Below are 13,214 nucleotides of genomic sequence, written 5' to 3' on the forward strand. Positions count from 1 at the left end.
ACCTAGTCTATGACTGGCTTTGAGTCTCAGTTTTTGCACTTGTGTACCTGTGACCTTGCCCAGGTAAATTTACCTGAGATTCACTTTTCAGATTTGTAAAATGAACAAGTTGGACAAGATCAGGATTGGTCAAACTATGGCTTCAGGGCAAAATTCAGCTCTCTGACTATTTTTTGTTTATAAATGTAAAAAGACATAGTCACAGTTTGCTGACTAGATGAGGTTGTTTCTAGCTCTAAATCTTATTCTGCTTTAATTAGTAAATGTCTCCTACCCATTTGTGCCTCCACCTATTGATATCAACAGACAAATCTATACTTTCTCTATATAAAATGTTTTATGTATGCATAAATATGGGTACTATACATCTACAGAAACAAGACTGTATTACAAATTAATTGAATCATTTCACTTCAAAAAATATATGTGTTTACAGCATCACCTAGGGAGATTTATCTACTGTGATATTTTTAATTACTGATGTCAGAAGCTTAAAGGAAAGGTCTGAATACCCATTCTTTTCTGGTTAAGAAACTTAGCCAAATCATAGTTGGTTTTGAAAACATCGTCTTTCCACATCACTAGAAAAGCAAGGACTCCTCAAGAAACTTCAGTGGCTCCCTATTGCCTCTATGATTGGCATTTAAAGCCCCTCACAATCTGGCTCCAGCTTACCTTTCTAGGCTTATTGTATGACCTATGTTCGAGTCAATCAATCAGTAAACATTTATTAGGCACCTACTATGTGCCAGGCTCTGTGCTAATTGCTAGAGATACAAAGAAAAAGGGCAAAAGATAGTCCTTGCCCTCAAAGAGCTTAAAAGCTAATGGGAAAGACAACATTAAAACAATTATATGCAAAATAAGCCATATATAGAAAAATAGGAAGTAACAGAAGGAAGGCATTTGAATTAAGATCATTTGGAGAAGGCTTCCTGTAGAAGGTGAGATTTTAGTTGGGACTTAAAGAAAACCAGCCAGGTTAGTAGTCAGAGTATAGGAGGGAGAGTTTTCTAAACATGATGGTCAAACTGACCTACCTGCTGCTCTCTATTCATGACATTCTATATTCTGCCAACATACCTTTACACAGGCCATACCTCATGCCTGATTGCTATTGTTCCTTACCCCTGCTTTTTGGAAGCCCTTGCTCCTTTCAAGGGTCAGCTGAAAGTGCCACCCCCTACAAGAAGTCTTACCAGATCTCTTCATCTGTTAGTACAGATTACTTTGTATTTACTTTGTATACATTTCATATTTATTTATTAGAATACACATTCCTCCTTCCCCGGGAAAATGGAAGCTTATTGAGGACAGGGAATGCTTTATCTTTGTCTCTATAGCTCCTATGTCTAATACAACTGCTTGCACAGAGTAGGTGCTTAATAATTTCTTACTGAATTGCGTGTGGCTCCAGCCCTGTTCATTCTCCCCTTTTGTTCATGATATTTCTACTTCTGCTGTTTCTGCACTTTAAGATTCAGCTAGGAACTCTCCATTCCCCCACTCTGAGAATTCCAAGGGAAAAATAATCCCTACAAAATCTATTTATGAGAAGTTATTTAGGCATATCCATGAGTCTGAGAAACTTCAGTTAATGAACTAAGTGGTTAGCTGAGAGAAAAAGCCTATTGAAGTTAATACTTATTTGAACTTCATCCAAATTATCAAACTTTCTCCAAATTGCAACATGGGCCTCATCTTCCCCTCTTAAGGAGAAACATAACACAGTTCCTTTCTTAAGTTGATGCCTTTTCTGGATAGCTATATTCATCCAGTGTTTCTTCATGTGCTGCCAGCTAGGACTCTTGGAGTTATAAGCCCATCTGGAGGGAGTCTGAGCCAACATGGCATTAGCCCTTAGTAAAAGGAGGACTAGATACAAAACTTTGAAGGTAGGAAATTCAGAGCAGTAATCTGATGGCAAAGAACCAATCTTAATGGAATGTTAACAATAGAAGGAACAAAGCACCAGTATGGAAATGGGCTGAAGACAAATGAACACCCATTCAAGATGTATTTCATAGATGAGTTTAGTTTAACTTTTGAGTTAAAATTTTGGTAAGACTTCATAGAGTATCTCTTTATCACCATTTGGACCCTTTTTACTTTATAACTTGCTGTAAACACATACACTTTAAAAAAGTGAAGTGATTAGACTAATTTTAAGTTTTGTCTTATATAGTATATGTATGTTTACATATGTCTACATATGAAATATAATATAAAGCAATATGAGATATGATATAAAATAAAATATATAATATATTCATATAATATTTATCTATATAGAACATACATTTATATGTCTATTCTCCTGATTCTCTGTCCATCTGTCTATTTATCTATTATTCTTGTCCAACCACCCATCCCTCCATCGAGCCATCATTACATCTGGCTATCTAATCAGGTTGCCCAGATTATATATAGAAATTCGAAGCAGAGAATCTTAAGGATGCTTGCACTGTTGCTATAGCCACCCCTGAAGAATGTGGATAATGTGAAGCCATGAAGGGGGTGTCAGACTTAGAGAGTTTGGGAGGGGATCAAAATTAAATAATTCAGTTCGATAAAGATTTGTCAGTGATCAGATATATACATGACACTAGGGACATAGAATTTCAAGAATGTTATAATTACTGCCTTCAAGAAATTTACTCTCTTTGAGGGTGCGGGGTAGGATATGTACTAAGACAAGTCTAATATATGGAAGAGTGTGGTATGAGTAAAGGAGAAGGCCTGATAAAGGCACTAGGAATATTTTAGGAGGTCAGGGAACAACAGGGAAGGCTTCACTGAGGAGGTAAGACCTTAGCAGTGCCTTGAGGGAAAGGAAGGATTCTCTTTTTAAAAAAAATATAAATATATTTATTTTCAGTTTTCAATATTTACTTCCACAAGATTTTGAGTTCCAAATTTTCACCCCATCTCACCCCTACCCCCACCCCAAGATGGCATGCATTCTGAATATCTCTTCCCCCTAGTCTGTCCTCTCTTCTATCTCTTCCCCCCCCTTCTCTTATCCCCTTCCCCTTCTATTTTCCTGTAGGGCAGGATAGACTTCTGTACCCCATTTCCTGTATTTCTTATTTCCCAGTAGCATGTGAAAACATTTTTTAAACATATGTTTTTAAAACTTTAGGTTTCAAATATTCTCCCTTCCCAACCACCCTCATTGAAAAGGCAAGCAACTCAATATAGGTTATACATGTGCAGTTATGCAAAACACTTCCATAGTAGACATGTTGTGAAAAACTAACTCTATTTCCCTTAATCCTATCCTGCCCTCCCATTTATTCTATTCTTTCTTTTGACCCTGTCCCTCCTCAGAAGTATTTGCTTCTGATTACCCCCTTTCCCAATCTGCCCTCCTCTCTATCATCCCCTTGCTCTCTTGTCCCCTTCTCTCCCATAGGGTAAGACAGATTGCCTTACCCAATTGAATGTGTATGTTATTCCCTCCTTAAGCCAAATCCTATGAGAATAAGATTCATTTCCTCTCCCTTCCCCCCATTTCCCCTCCACTGTAAGAGCATTTTCTTTTCTGTTTTTTTTTTGTGAGATAATTTACCCCATTCTACCTCTCCCTTTCTTCTCTGAATATAATCCTCTCTCATCCCTTAATTTTATTCTCCAGATATGACCCCTTAATCTTCAACTCACCCTGTCCTCTCTATCTATCTATCTATCTATCTATCTATCTATCTATCTATCTATCTATCTATCTATCTATCTATCTATCTATACATACATACATATAATTTTTTCCTCCAACTACCCTAATACTGACAAAGGTCTCATGAGTTATAAATATCATCTTTCCATGCAGGAATGTAAACAGTTCAACCTTAATAAGTCTCTTATGATTTCTCTTTCCTGTTTACCTCTTCATGTTCCACTTGAGTCTTGTATTTGAAAGTCAAATTTTCTATTCAGCTCTGGTCTTTTCATCAAGAATGCTTGAAAGTCCTCTATTTCACTGAATGACCATTTTTCCCCTGAAGGATTATACTCAGTTTTGCTGGGTAGGTGATTCTTGGTTGTAATCCTATCTCCTTTGCCCTCTGGAATATTATATTCCATGCCCTGGTCCTTTAATGTAGAAGCTGCTAAATCTTGTGTTATCCTGATTGTGTTTCCACAGTACTTGTATTGTTTCTTTCTGGCAGCTTGTAATATTTTCTCCTTGACCTGGGAACTCTGGAATTTGGCTACAATATTCCTAGGAGTTTTCCTTTGGGGATCTCTTTCAGGAGGAGATCTGTGGATTCTTTCAATTTCTATTTTGCCCTCTGGTTCTACTATATCAGGGCAGTTTTCCTTGATAATTTCTTGAAAGATGATGTCTAGGCTCTTTTTTTGATCATGGCTTTCAGATAGTCCAATAATTTTTAAATTCTCTCTCCTGGATCTATTTTCCAGGTCAGTTGTTTTTCCAATGAGATATTTCACATTCTTTCTATTTTTCATTCTTTTGGATTTGTTTTACAGTGTCTTGATTTCTCATAAAGTCACTAGCTTCCAATTGCTCTATTCTAATTTTTAAGGAAGTATTTTCTTCAGTAAGCTTTTGGACTTCCTTTTCCATTTGGCCAATTTTTCTTTTTAGGGCATTCTTCTCCTCATTGGCTTTTTGGACCTCTTTTGCCATTTGGGTTAGGCTATTTTTTAAGGTGTTATTTTCTTCAGTATTTTTTTGGGTCTCCTTTAGCAAGCTGTTGACTTTTTTTCATGATTTTCTTGCATCACTCTCATTTCTCTTCCCAGTTTTTCCTCTACTTCTCTTACTTGCTTCTCAAAACCCCTTTGAACCTCTTCCAAGGCCTGGGACTGATTCATATTTTTCTTGGAGGCTTTGGATGTAGGAGCTTGACTTTGTTGTCTTCTTCTGGTTGTATATTTTGATCTTTTTCACCAAAGTAAGATAATATAGTCTGACTCTTTTTGTGCTGCTTGCTCATGATCCTGGCCAATTACTTGAGTTTTAAACTCTTTGTTAAGGTAAGAGTCTGCTTCCAATGTGGAGAATGTACTGTCCCAAGCTTCAGGGGTTTATATAGCTTTTTTCAGAGATACTTGTAGGGACCAGTAAATTTTCAGTTCTTGCAAGGTGGTATGATAAGGGGCGGGGTGTTTACTCATTTCCTGGCCTGTGCTGTGGTCTATTAGTGACCACAAGCGCTCCTTTCTGTCCTGAAACTGTGAAGAAGGTTTCCTGTACACAGCCACTACAAGCTCCTCCATGCCAGCACTCCTCCTCACCCCAGGACCCCCGTCCAGAACTGTGACCCAGATCCAAGCACGGGCAAAGCAAGGGATTCCTGCCTCAGCACAGATAAATCCCTGTAATCCTTCTCTGATCAGCCACTCGATTCCCCCTCAGTCTATGGGCCAGATGCTCGGGATGCAGCTGCCCACCCCAGGGCCGTGTTCTAGGGGACCCTGCCTTCCTGTCTTAGCACCACAGAAACAGATTTTTCCCACTGACCTTCTACATTGTCTTTGGCCTTCCTGGATTGAGGAGTCTGGAAACCACCACATCTGCCCCTGATTCAGTCCTCTGAGGCCTGCTCCAGGTTTGCTGGAGCCTGCGTGCCCACACTGCACTGTGTTCTGCTCCCAGCCTGGCACGATATACCTTTCTGATCAATCAATCATCCAGGTTGTCTTGTACTGGAAATTTGTTTCACTTTGTATTTTTGTGGGTTCTGCTGCCTTAGAATTTGTTTAGAGCCATCTTTCATAGGTATTTGGAGGGGTTTAGGGAAGAGCTCAAACAAGTTGCTGATTTTGCTCTGCCATCTGGGCTCTGCCTGAAAGGAAGGATTCTCAAAGGGAGAGATAAGGAGGGAGTATGCTGTAGGTATGAAGAAAGTGGAGAAGAAAGGAAGGCATAGCTTCAAAGAGCCAGAAGTCTGTATGTCAAATTCAGGGAGCACCTAGTTGTATATTATTGGGTGTAACATAGAGTATGGAAAGGAACATAATATGAAGCAAGACTGGAAAACTGAGTGGATCCCAACTTATGCAATTATATGGCTCAGTGCATAGTGTTAGACTAGAGTCAGGAAGGTGTGAGTTCATATCCTGCCTCAGATACTAACTAGCTGTGTAGCCTTGAACAAAGCACTTCTCTCTCTCTCTCTCAATTTCAGTTTAATGTCTTAACAACAACCAAGTTGTTTTGTTGTTTGTCCTGTTTCAAAGAGAACCAATGATATCATATGATGGTGTTTTAACTTGTGTGTGAATTGGGATTTAAGTGAGGCAGAGTTGTGCAAAGTTGTCAGCCTCACTCTTTCTTAAAGAGTTATCAAAGTCCAGTGGCCAGACAAAAGTGAGGATGACTGGTGATGGCCCAGGATGCAATGGATGACATTGTTGTCTTTGATGTTTAACCAAGCTCTAAGCACTACATAGCATCTGCTTTAGCTACTTTCATGGCCACTGGAATAAATTGTTCTCATTTGCTCATTCCACCAGGGAAAGTCTTCACATGTTTGGGATAGGCATCCCCTTAACTCACCAATGGATTTGAGGTTTGTCAGTTACCCTCAATCTGGTTGAACCCATTTGCCAAGATGGTTTTACTAGGATATGGCTTCTTGGAGCCACAGGTGAGAGTTGAGTGAAGGTGGACACCAAAGGTGAAAAGGGCTCAGCAGCCCTCACACCAGCAGTTCTAGTCATCCCTGAATACCCCATATGCCCTATGGTATGTGGTTGAGGAAACTACCATAGTCTAGATGAAAGGTGATAAGAGCCTGAAATACGGTGCTGAAATACGTGGACAGAGAGGAGGAAACAGATGGAAAAAATAGTGCTGAGAATTTCATTAAATATTTGTAAAGGATTCTCCACCATGCTTTCCTTCATAGAAAACTAAATAATTTCCCCCTCTTCACAGTTCTTCATGCTTACATCAAGTGATTTAAAATTGTTTGCATTCTTTCTCTCTTCATTTGATGTAACCAAGCTATATATGCTTCATTTCTTTAATCTTCTCTTATCAGCAAATCTTTAATTTGTCCTTAATCATTTTTTATTTCTATTCATTAACTTCCTTCAGTCTCCTCTTTTGTAGATTATTTAAAGCTGAATGTAGGAGGTGATTCCAATGAGAGGTGATAACAATGATAAAGCCAGCCACAATGATTAATACAACCAGTGTTGATTAAAAAAAAACTTAAAAATAAGACTCTCCACTGCAAATATTTTTTTTCTTATAAAAACCAACAACAATAAAATTGGATTTCAGAGGGTGCTCAAATGCGTATTTTGTCTCATTTTGCATAAAGCAAAATTTGGTATTCCTTGAACCATAATGATAAAATATATTGGGCCAAAAGCATTTACACAGATACATACATACTTAGATACACACACACACACACACACACACACACACACACACACAGCAGATGCAATGTAGCAGAGTGGATAGAGAGCCAGTCTCAGAGTCATGAAGATATGGATTCTAGTCTTATATTTGACACTGATTGACTTTGTGTGTCTCTGGGTAAGTGACTTAACCATCTAATGCCCCAAGCAAAAGACTATTAGTTGTAAAACAGCTGCAGAGCTACATCTGGAGACAAAGTTTCCTTATTAGGAATTTCCCACAAAAGATGCAGGCAAATTATGACCTTCCAGTCCAGCCTGACACACAAGAGCTAAGAATGCATCTTTGTTGTTGTTCAGTCAAGTCTGACTCCTCATGACCCCATTTGGGGTTTTTTTGGCAATGATATGGAGTTCTTTGCCATTTTCTTCTCGAGCTCATTTTGTAGATGAGGAACTGAGGCAAACAGTTAAGTGACTTGCCCAGAGTCACAAGCTAGTAAGTGTCTGAGGCCAGATTAGAATTCAGGAAGATGGGTCTTCCTGACTCCAGGGCCTGGCACTCTATCTTTTGTGCCATACTACTGCTCTAGCTTATTTTTATATTTTTAAACAAATTTGAAATGTGTAAATTTAATTATTAAATAATAATTAAAATTTTTATTTAAAAAGTAAAAGCTATTCTTAGCTCACGAACTGTAAAAAGAGAGGTGGGCCAGCTTTAGCCAGCCAGTTGCAGTTTCCTACAGCAGTGAAATCACAGTTCTAGCCTCCCTTACAAACATAAATACCCCTCCCCCAATCCATACATGTGAACGCAGTTACACAGATAGATTCAAAAGTAACAGCACTTGTATAAATTCCTAGAGATGCAACTCTCTACAATGCTATGCCTAGCTATATACATATCCTGGTTTGTTTATAAAACATTTACTTAGTTGTCTTAAAACAAATTTTTTACGGATGATTACTTTTAAAAAGTCAGTGCAAGCCAGGCTATTTCTCTGTAGATCACGAATTCACCTGAATGACAAGGTACGATTAGGAGAGGTGTTTTGTGTCTCCTTATATATATATATACATATATCTGTCCAGACGTATTGGTGAGACCTTTCACTAAGAATCAGGAGGAAGCATTAGGAATATTTAAAGAGAGTCACAGAGTGAGTGATTTTTACAATTCAGCCTACACATGCTTTTCTTCCCTCTGCTGAATCCTCAATATTCATGCTCCATTATGATTTATTCATTCATTTAGTTTGCTGCATCATCACAAAAAGAGAAAAGAAAGAATTTGGGACTCTGATTTGTTCTGCTGATATCCAAGGTGATAATATGATAGAACAGGAATACCTTAGCCCTCATCATCCCAATTCTAGCTATTTCTTAAAGGTAACTGGCTAGCACTCACATCTAAGGGTCTGTAATCTGTGACCCCCATCGTATCAACTTACCTTGTCTGACAGCTAGTGTTGTGGTGTAGACCAAGAAGAGAAGGATGTAATTAAGGAAACTCTGAAAGACTGGAGTGTTGGCATGGAAATCATCAGATAGGTACTTGCTGGTTAGACCAATGCCACAGATAAGAAGGGATAACACCTGTCCAAGGGCCACAGAGATCATCATCTCCCTGAGGGAAAGGAGAAATACAAGAGACGTCAGTAGTCAGGTATCATAGGAGGAAGGAAATTCTCAACATTATCTTCTAAGCAAATTGAAATGAGAAAAACTATCATGTTCTTTGGTGCTATTATTTATTACAGTGAAATCATGGCAGATGCAAGGAAATAAAATATTTGCTAGATTCAATTCAGCAAACACTTTTAAGGGATGAATGTATGTAAGGCATTGTGCCAAGTATTGGAGATACAAAGACTTAAATTAAACTGTCCCTGCCCTCACAGAGCTTACATTCTACTAAGGAAAGGAGTTATAAAGGATAAACAAATAAACAACATAAAAAGAAAACCAAGAAAAGAAAGAACAGTTAAATAAAGTTTCACATGAACACATGCCTGATTAGCTAGACACCAGCAAATCCAAGGGCCCAAAGTCATCATCATATTTCAGGAGTTACACTGATATAGTTAAAATGTTTTTGTTGCCCACTTAGCATTTCACTTTTAAGGTACTCACCGAACAAAATTACTGTTATCTGTAAGGGAAATTCCATGATTGAAGGGAATTAAAAAAATGTAAAGTGGATATAATTTCTTCTTCTACTGTTAACTACTATTATGTATATTGGTTCCATAGGTATACATACTGGTCCCAAAGGCCTTTATAACTCAAATCACATTCAAGAGGTTGTATCTGAAAGAGCCAAGAGGCATTATGGACCAGCAAAGAAATAGAGATGAGAAGTTGCTTTTTTAGCAGTTCACCCATGGCCAAATTTTGCTCTGATCAAATAAGTGTCCCCTGGATCTTTCAAAGGACACATCTTTTCTTATCCTACATCTAGACATATTTTCCATCCCCATATTTATCCCCACCTTTCAGGGGATACCTGGATTTGAAGCTATGTTGTTATCACTATTAAAATATCAGTGACAATTGGACACAGAGACGGGACCAGGATGGAAAAGTAAAGGCAGGGCCTCACTTGAGCTCTCCCCCAAATACCTCCAAATACCTGTAAAAATGAACCTAAATAAATTCCAGAACCCACAAAAAGAGTGAAACAAATTTCCAGTCCAAGACAACCTGGAAGGTTGACAGGAAAGGTTTGTTGTGCCAGGCTGAGAGAGGAGTATAGACCAGTATAGGTTGAGCCAGTGCAAACTAGGCCCCAGCAAACCTGGAGCAGGCCTCAGGGGACTAAATCACTGGCAGCAGCGGTGGTTTCTGGACTTCTTAGCCCATAAACTCCAAAGACAACTTAGAAAGTTAATAGGAAAGGTCTGTCAGACCTGGATAAGAGAAGAATGCCTGGCCCCAGCACAGCCCCAGGGCAGTGGCAGCTGAGGTGGCAGTGAAGGAAGTAGTGGCGATGGCAGCGGCTGCTTCCAGAGCTCTCAAAACACAGATGGCAAGGGGACTGAAAAACTGATCAGAAGGAGATTATAGGGGTCTCTTTGCTGGCACTGAAGCAGGATTCTGTTGCTTTGCCCATACTTAGATCTGGGTCACAGTCCTGGGTGGCAGTTCTGGGTGAGGAGGAGCACTGGCATAGCAGAGCTTGGGAAAGCAGTGAAGAAGGAACCCTTCTCACAGTTCCAGGGCAGAACAGAGTGCTTGTGGTCACTTACAGACCAGAGCACAGGCCAGGGGAGGAATAAACACCTCTCCTTAGATCATACCGCCTTGGAAGAACTGAAAACTTACTGGTCCCTAGAAGCATCTCTGAAAATAGCTACACAAAACCTCTGGAGCTTGGGACAGTACACCCTCTACACTGGAAGCAGAGCCCTACCTTAACAAAGAATTAAAAAGGCAAGTAATTGGCTGGGAAAGTGAGCAAACAACTGAAAAAATTCAGACTATAGAAAATTACTTTGGTGACAAGGAGAACCAAAACATATACTCAGAAGAAGACAACAAAGTCAAAGTTTCTACATCCAAAGTCTCCAAGAAAAACATGAATTGATCTCAGGCCATGAAAGAGCTCAAAAAGGATTTTGAAAATCAAGTAAGAGAAGTAGAGGAAAAATTGGGAAGAGAAATGAGAGTGATGCAAGAAAATCATGAAAAACAAGTCAACAGCTTGCTAAAGGAGACCCAAAAAATACTGAAAAAGTAACACCTTAAAAAATAGACTAGACAAAATGGCAAAAGAGGTGCAAAAAGCCAATGAGGAAAGAATGCCTTAAAAAGCAGAATTGGACAAATGGAAAAGGAGATCCAAAGGCTCACTGAAGAAAATAATTCCTTAAAAATTAGAATAGAGCAAATGGAAGCTAATGACTCTATGAGAAATCAAGAAATTATAAAACAAACCCAAAAGAATGAAAAAAAAAATAGACAATGTGAAATATCTCATTGGAAAAAAAAACTGACCTGGAAAATAGAGCTGGCCAAGATAATTTAAAAATTATTGGACTATCTGAAAACCATGATAAAAAAAAGAGCCTAGATATCATCTTTCAAGAAATTATCAAGAAAAGCTTCCCTGATATTCTAGAATCAGAGAGTAAAATAGAAATTGAAAGAATCCACTGATCACTTCCTGAATGAGATCCCAAAAGGAAAACTCCCAGGAATATAATAGCCAAATTCTAGAGTTCCCAGATGAAGGAGACAATACTGCAAGCAATCAGAAAGAAACAATTCAAGTACTGTGGAACCACAATCAGGATAACATAAGATTTAGCAGTTTCTATATTAAGGGATCAGAGGACTTGGTATATGATATTCTGGAGGTCAAAGGAGCTAGAATTAAAACCAAGAATCACCTACCCAGCAAAACTGAGTTTAATCAATGAAGGGAAAAAAATAGACATTCAACGACATAGAATTATTTAATGCATTCTTGAGAAAAAACCAGAGCTAAATGGAAAAATTGACTTTCAAATACAAGACTCAGAAGAGGTATGAAAAGGTAAATAGGAAAAAGAAATCATAAAGGACTTATTAAAGTTGAATTGTTTATATTCCTACATGGAAAGATGATATTTGTAACTCAATGAGACCTTTCCTGTTATTAGGATAGTTGGAGGGAATACACACACACACACACATACACACACACACACACACACACACACACACACATGCATACATAGACAGAGGGCACAGGGTGAGGTGAATATGAAGGGATGATATCCAAAAAAATAAAATTAAGAGGTGCGAGAGAAATGTACTGGAAAAAGGAGAAAGGGAGAAGTAGAATGGGGGTAAATTATCTCACATAAAAGAGACAAGAAAAAGCTTTTCCAGTGGTGGGGAAGAGGGGGAAGATGAGAGGGAATGAGTGAACCTTACTTACTCTCAAAGGAATTGGCTTAAGGAAGGAATAACATGCACACTCAATTGGGTATGGAAATCTATCTTACCCTACAGGAAAGTAGGGGGGAAGGGGATAAGGTGGGTGATAAAAGGGAGGGCAGATTGGGGGAGGGGTTAATCAGAAGCAAACACTTTTGAGGAGGGACAGGGTGAAAGGAGAGAATAGAATAAATGGGAAGTGGGATAGGATGAAGGGAAATATAGTTAGTCTTTCACACCATGACTATTATGGAAGTGTTTTGCATGACTACACATATATAACCTATATCAAATTGATTACCTTCTCAACAAGGGTGGGTGGGGAGGGAGGAAGGGAGAGAATTTGGAACTCAAAGGTTTAAAAACAAATGTTCAAAATTGTTTTTACATGTAACTGGGAAATAAGATGCACAGGCAAAGGGGTATAGAAATCCATCTTACCCTATAGGAAAATAGAAGGGTAAGGGAATAAAAGGGGGGTGGTGGTGATAGAAGGGAGGACAGATTGGGGGAAGGGGTAATCATAAGCAAAACGTTTTTGAGGAGGGCCAGGGTGAAAGGAGAGAGAGAATAGGATAAACAGGGGTAGGAGGAATAGAATGGAGGGAAATACAGGTAGCAATAGTAGTTGAAAAGACAAATTTTTTTTGAAGTAAGTTTTTCTGGTAAAGACCTCATTTCTCTAACATATAGAGAACTGACTCAAATTTATAGAAATAAGAGCCATTCCCCAACTGATAAATGATGAAAAGATATAATCAGTTTTCACGTGAAGTAATTAAAACTATCTATAGCCATATGAAAAAATATTCTAACTTACTATTGATTGGAGAAATGCAAGTTAAAACAATCCTGAGGTACTACCTCATACCTATTAGACTAGATAATAGGACAGAAAAGGCAAATGGCAATGTTGGAGGAGATGTGGAAAAATGAGACATTAATGT

General features: G+C 38.5%; 1 protein-coding gene across 1 annotated transcript in view; it reads right to left on the bottom strand.

Moving 5' to 3' along the window:
- The window catches only part of SLC35F1 (solute carrier family 35 member F1), a 573,453-nt gene that overhangs the window by 227,437 nt on the left and 332,802 nt on the right, over nt 1–13,214 (bottom strand). Inside the window, exon 2 of the mRNA XM_020971644.2 lies at nt 8,796–8,971. Coding sequence (XP_020827303.1) covers nt 8,796–8,971 — 176 coding nt within the window. The remainder of the gene's footprint in view (nt 1–8,795; nt 8,972–13,214) is intronic.

Source organism: Phascolarctos cinereus, unplaced genomic scaffold, assembly GCF_003287225.1.
Source record: "Phascolarctos cinereus isolate Bilbo 61053 unplaced genomic scaffold, phaCin_HiC Scaffold_5;HRSCAF=322, whole genome shotgun sequence".
NCBI classification, from domain to species: Eukaryota; Metazoa; Chordata; class Mammalia; order Diprotodontia; family Phascolarctidae; genus Phascolarctos; species Phascolarctos cinereus.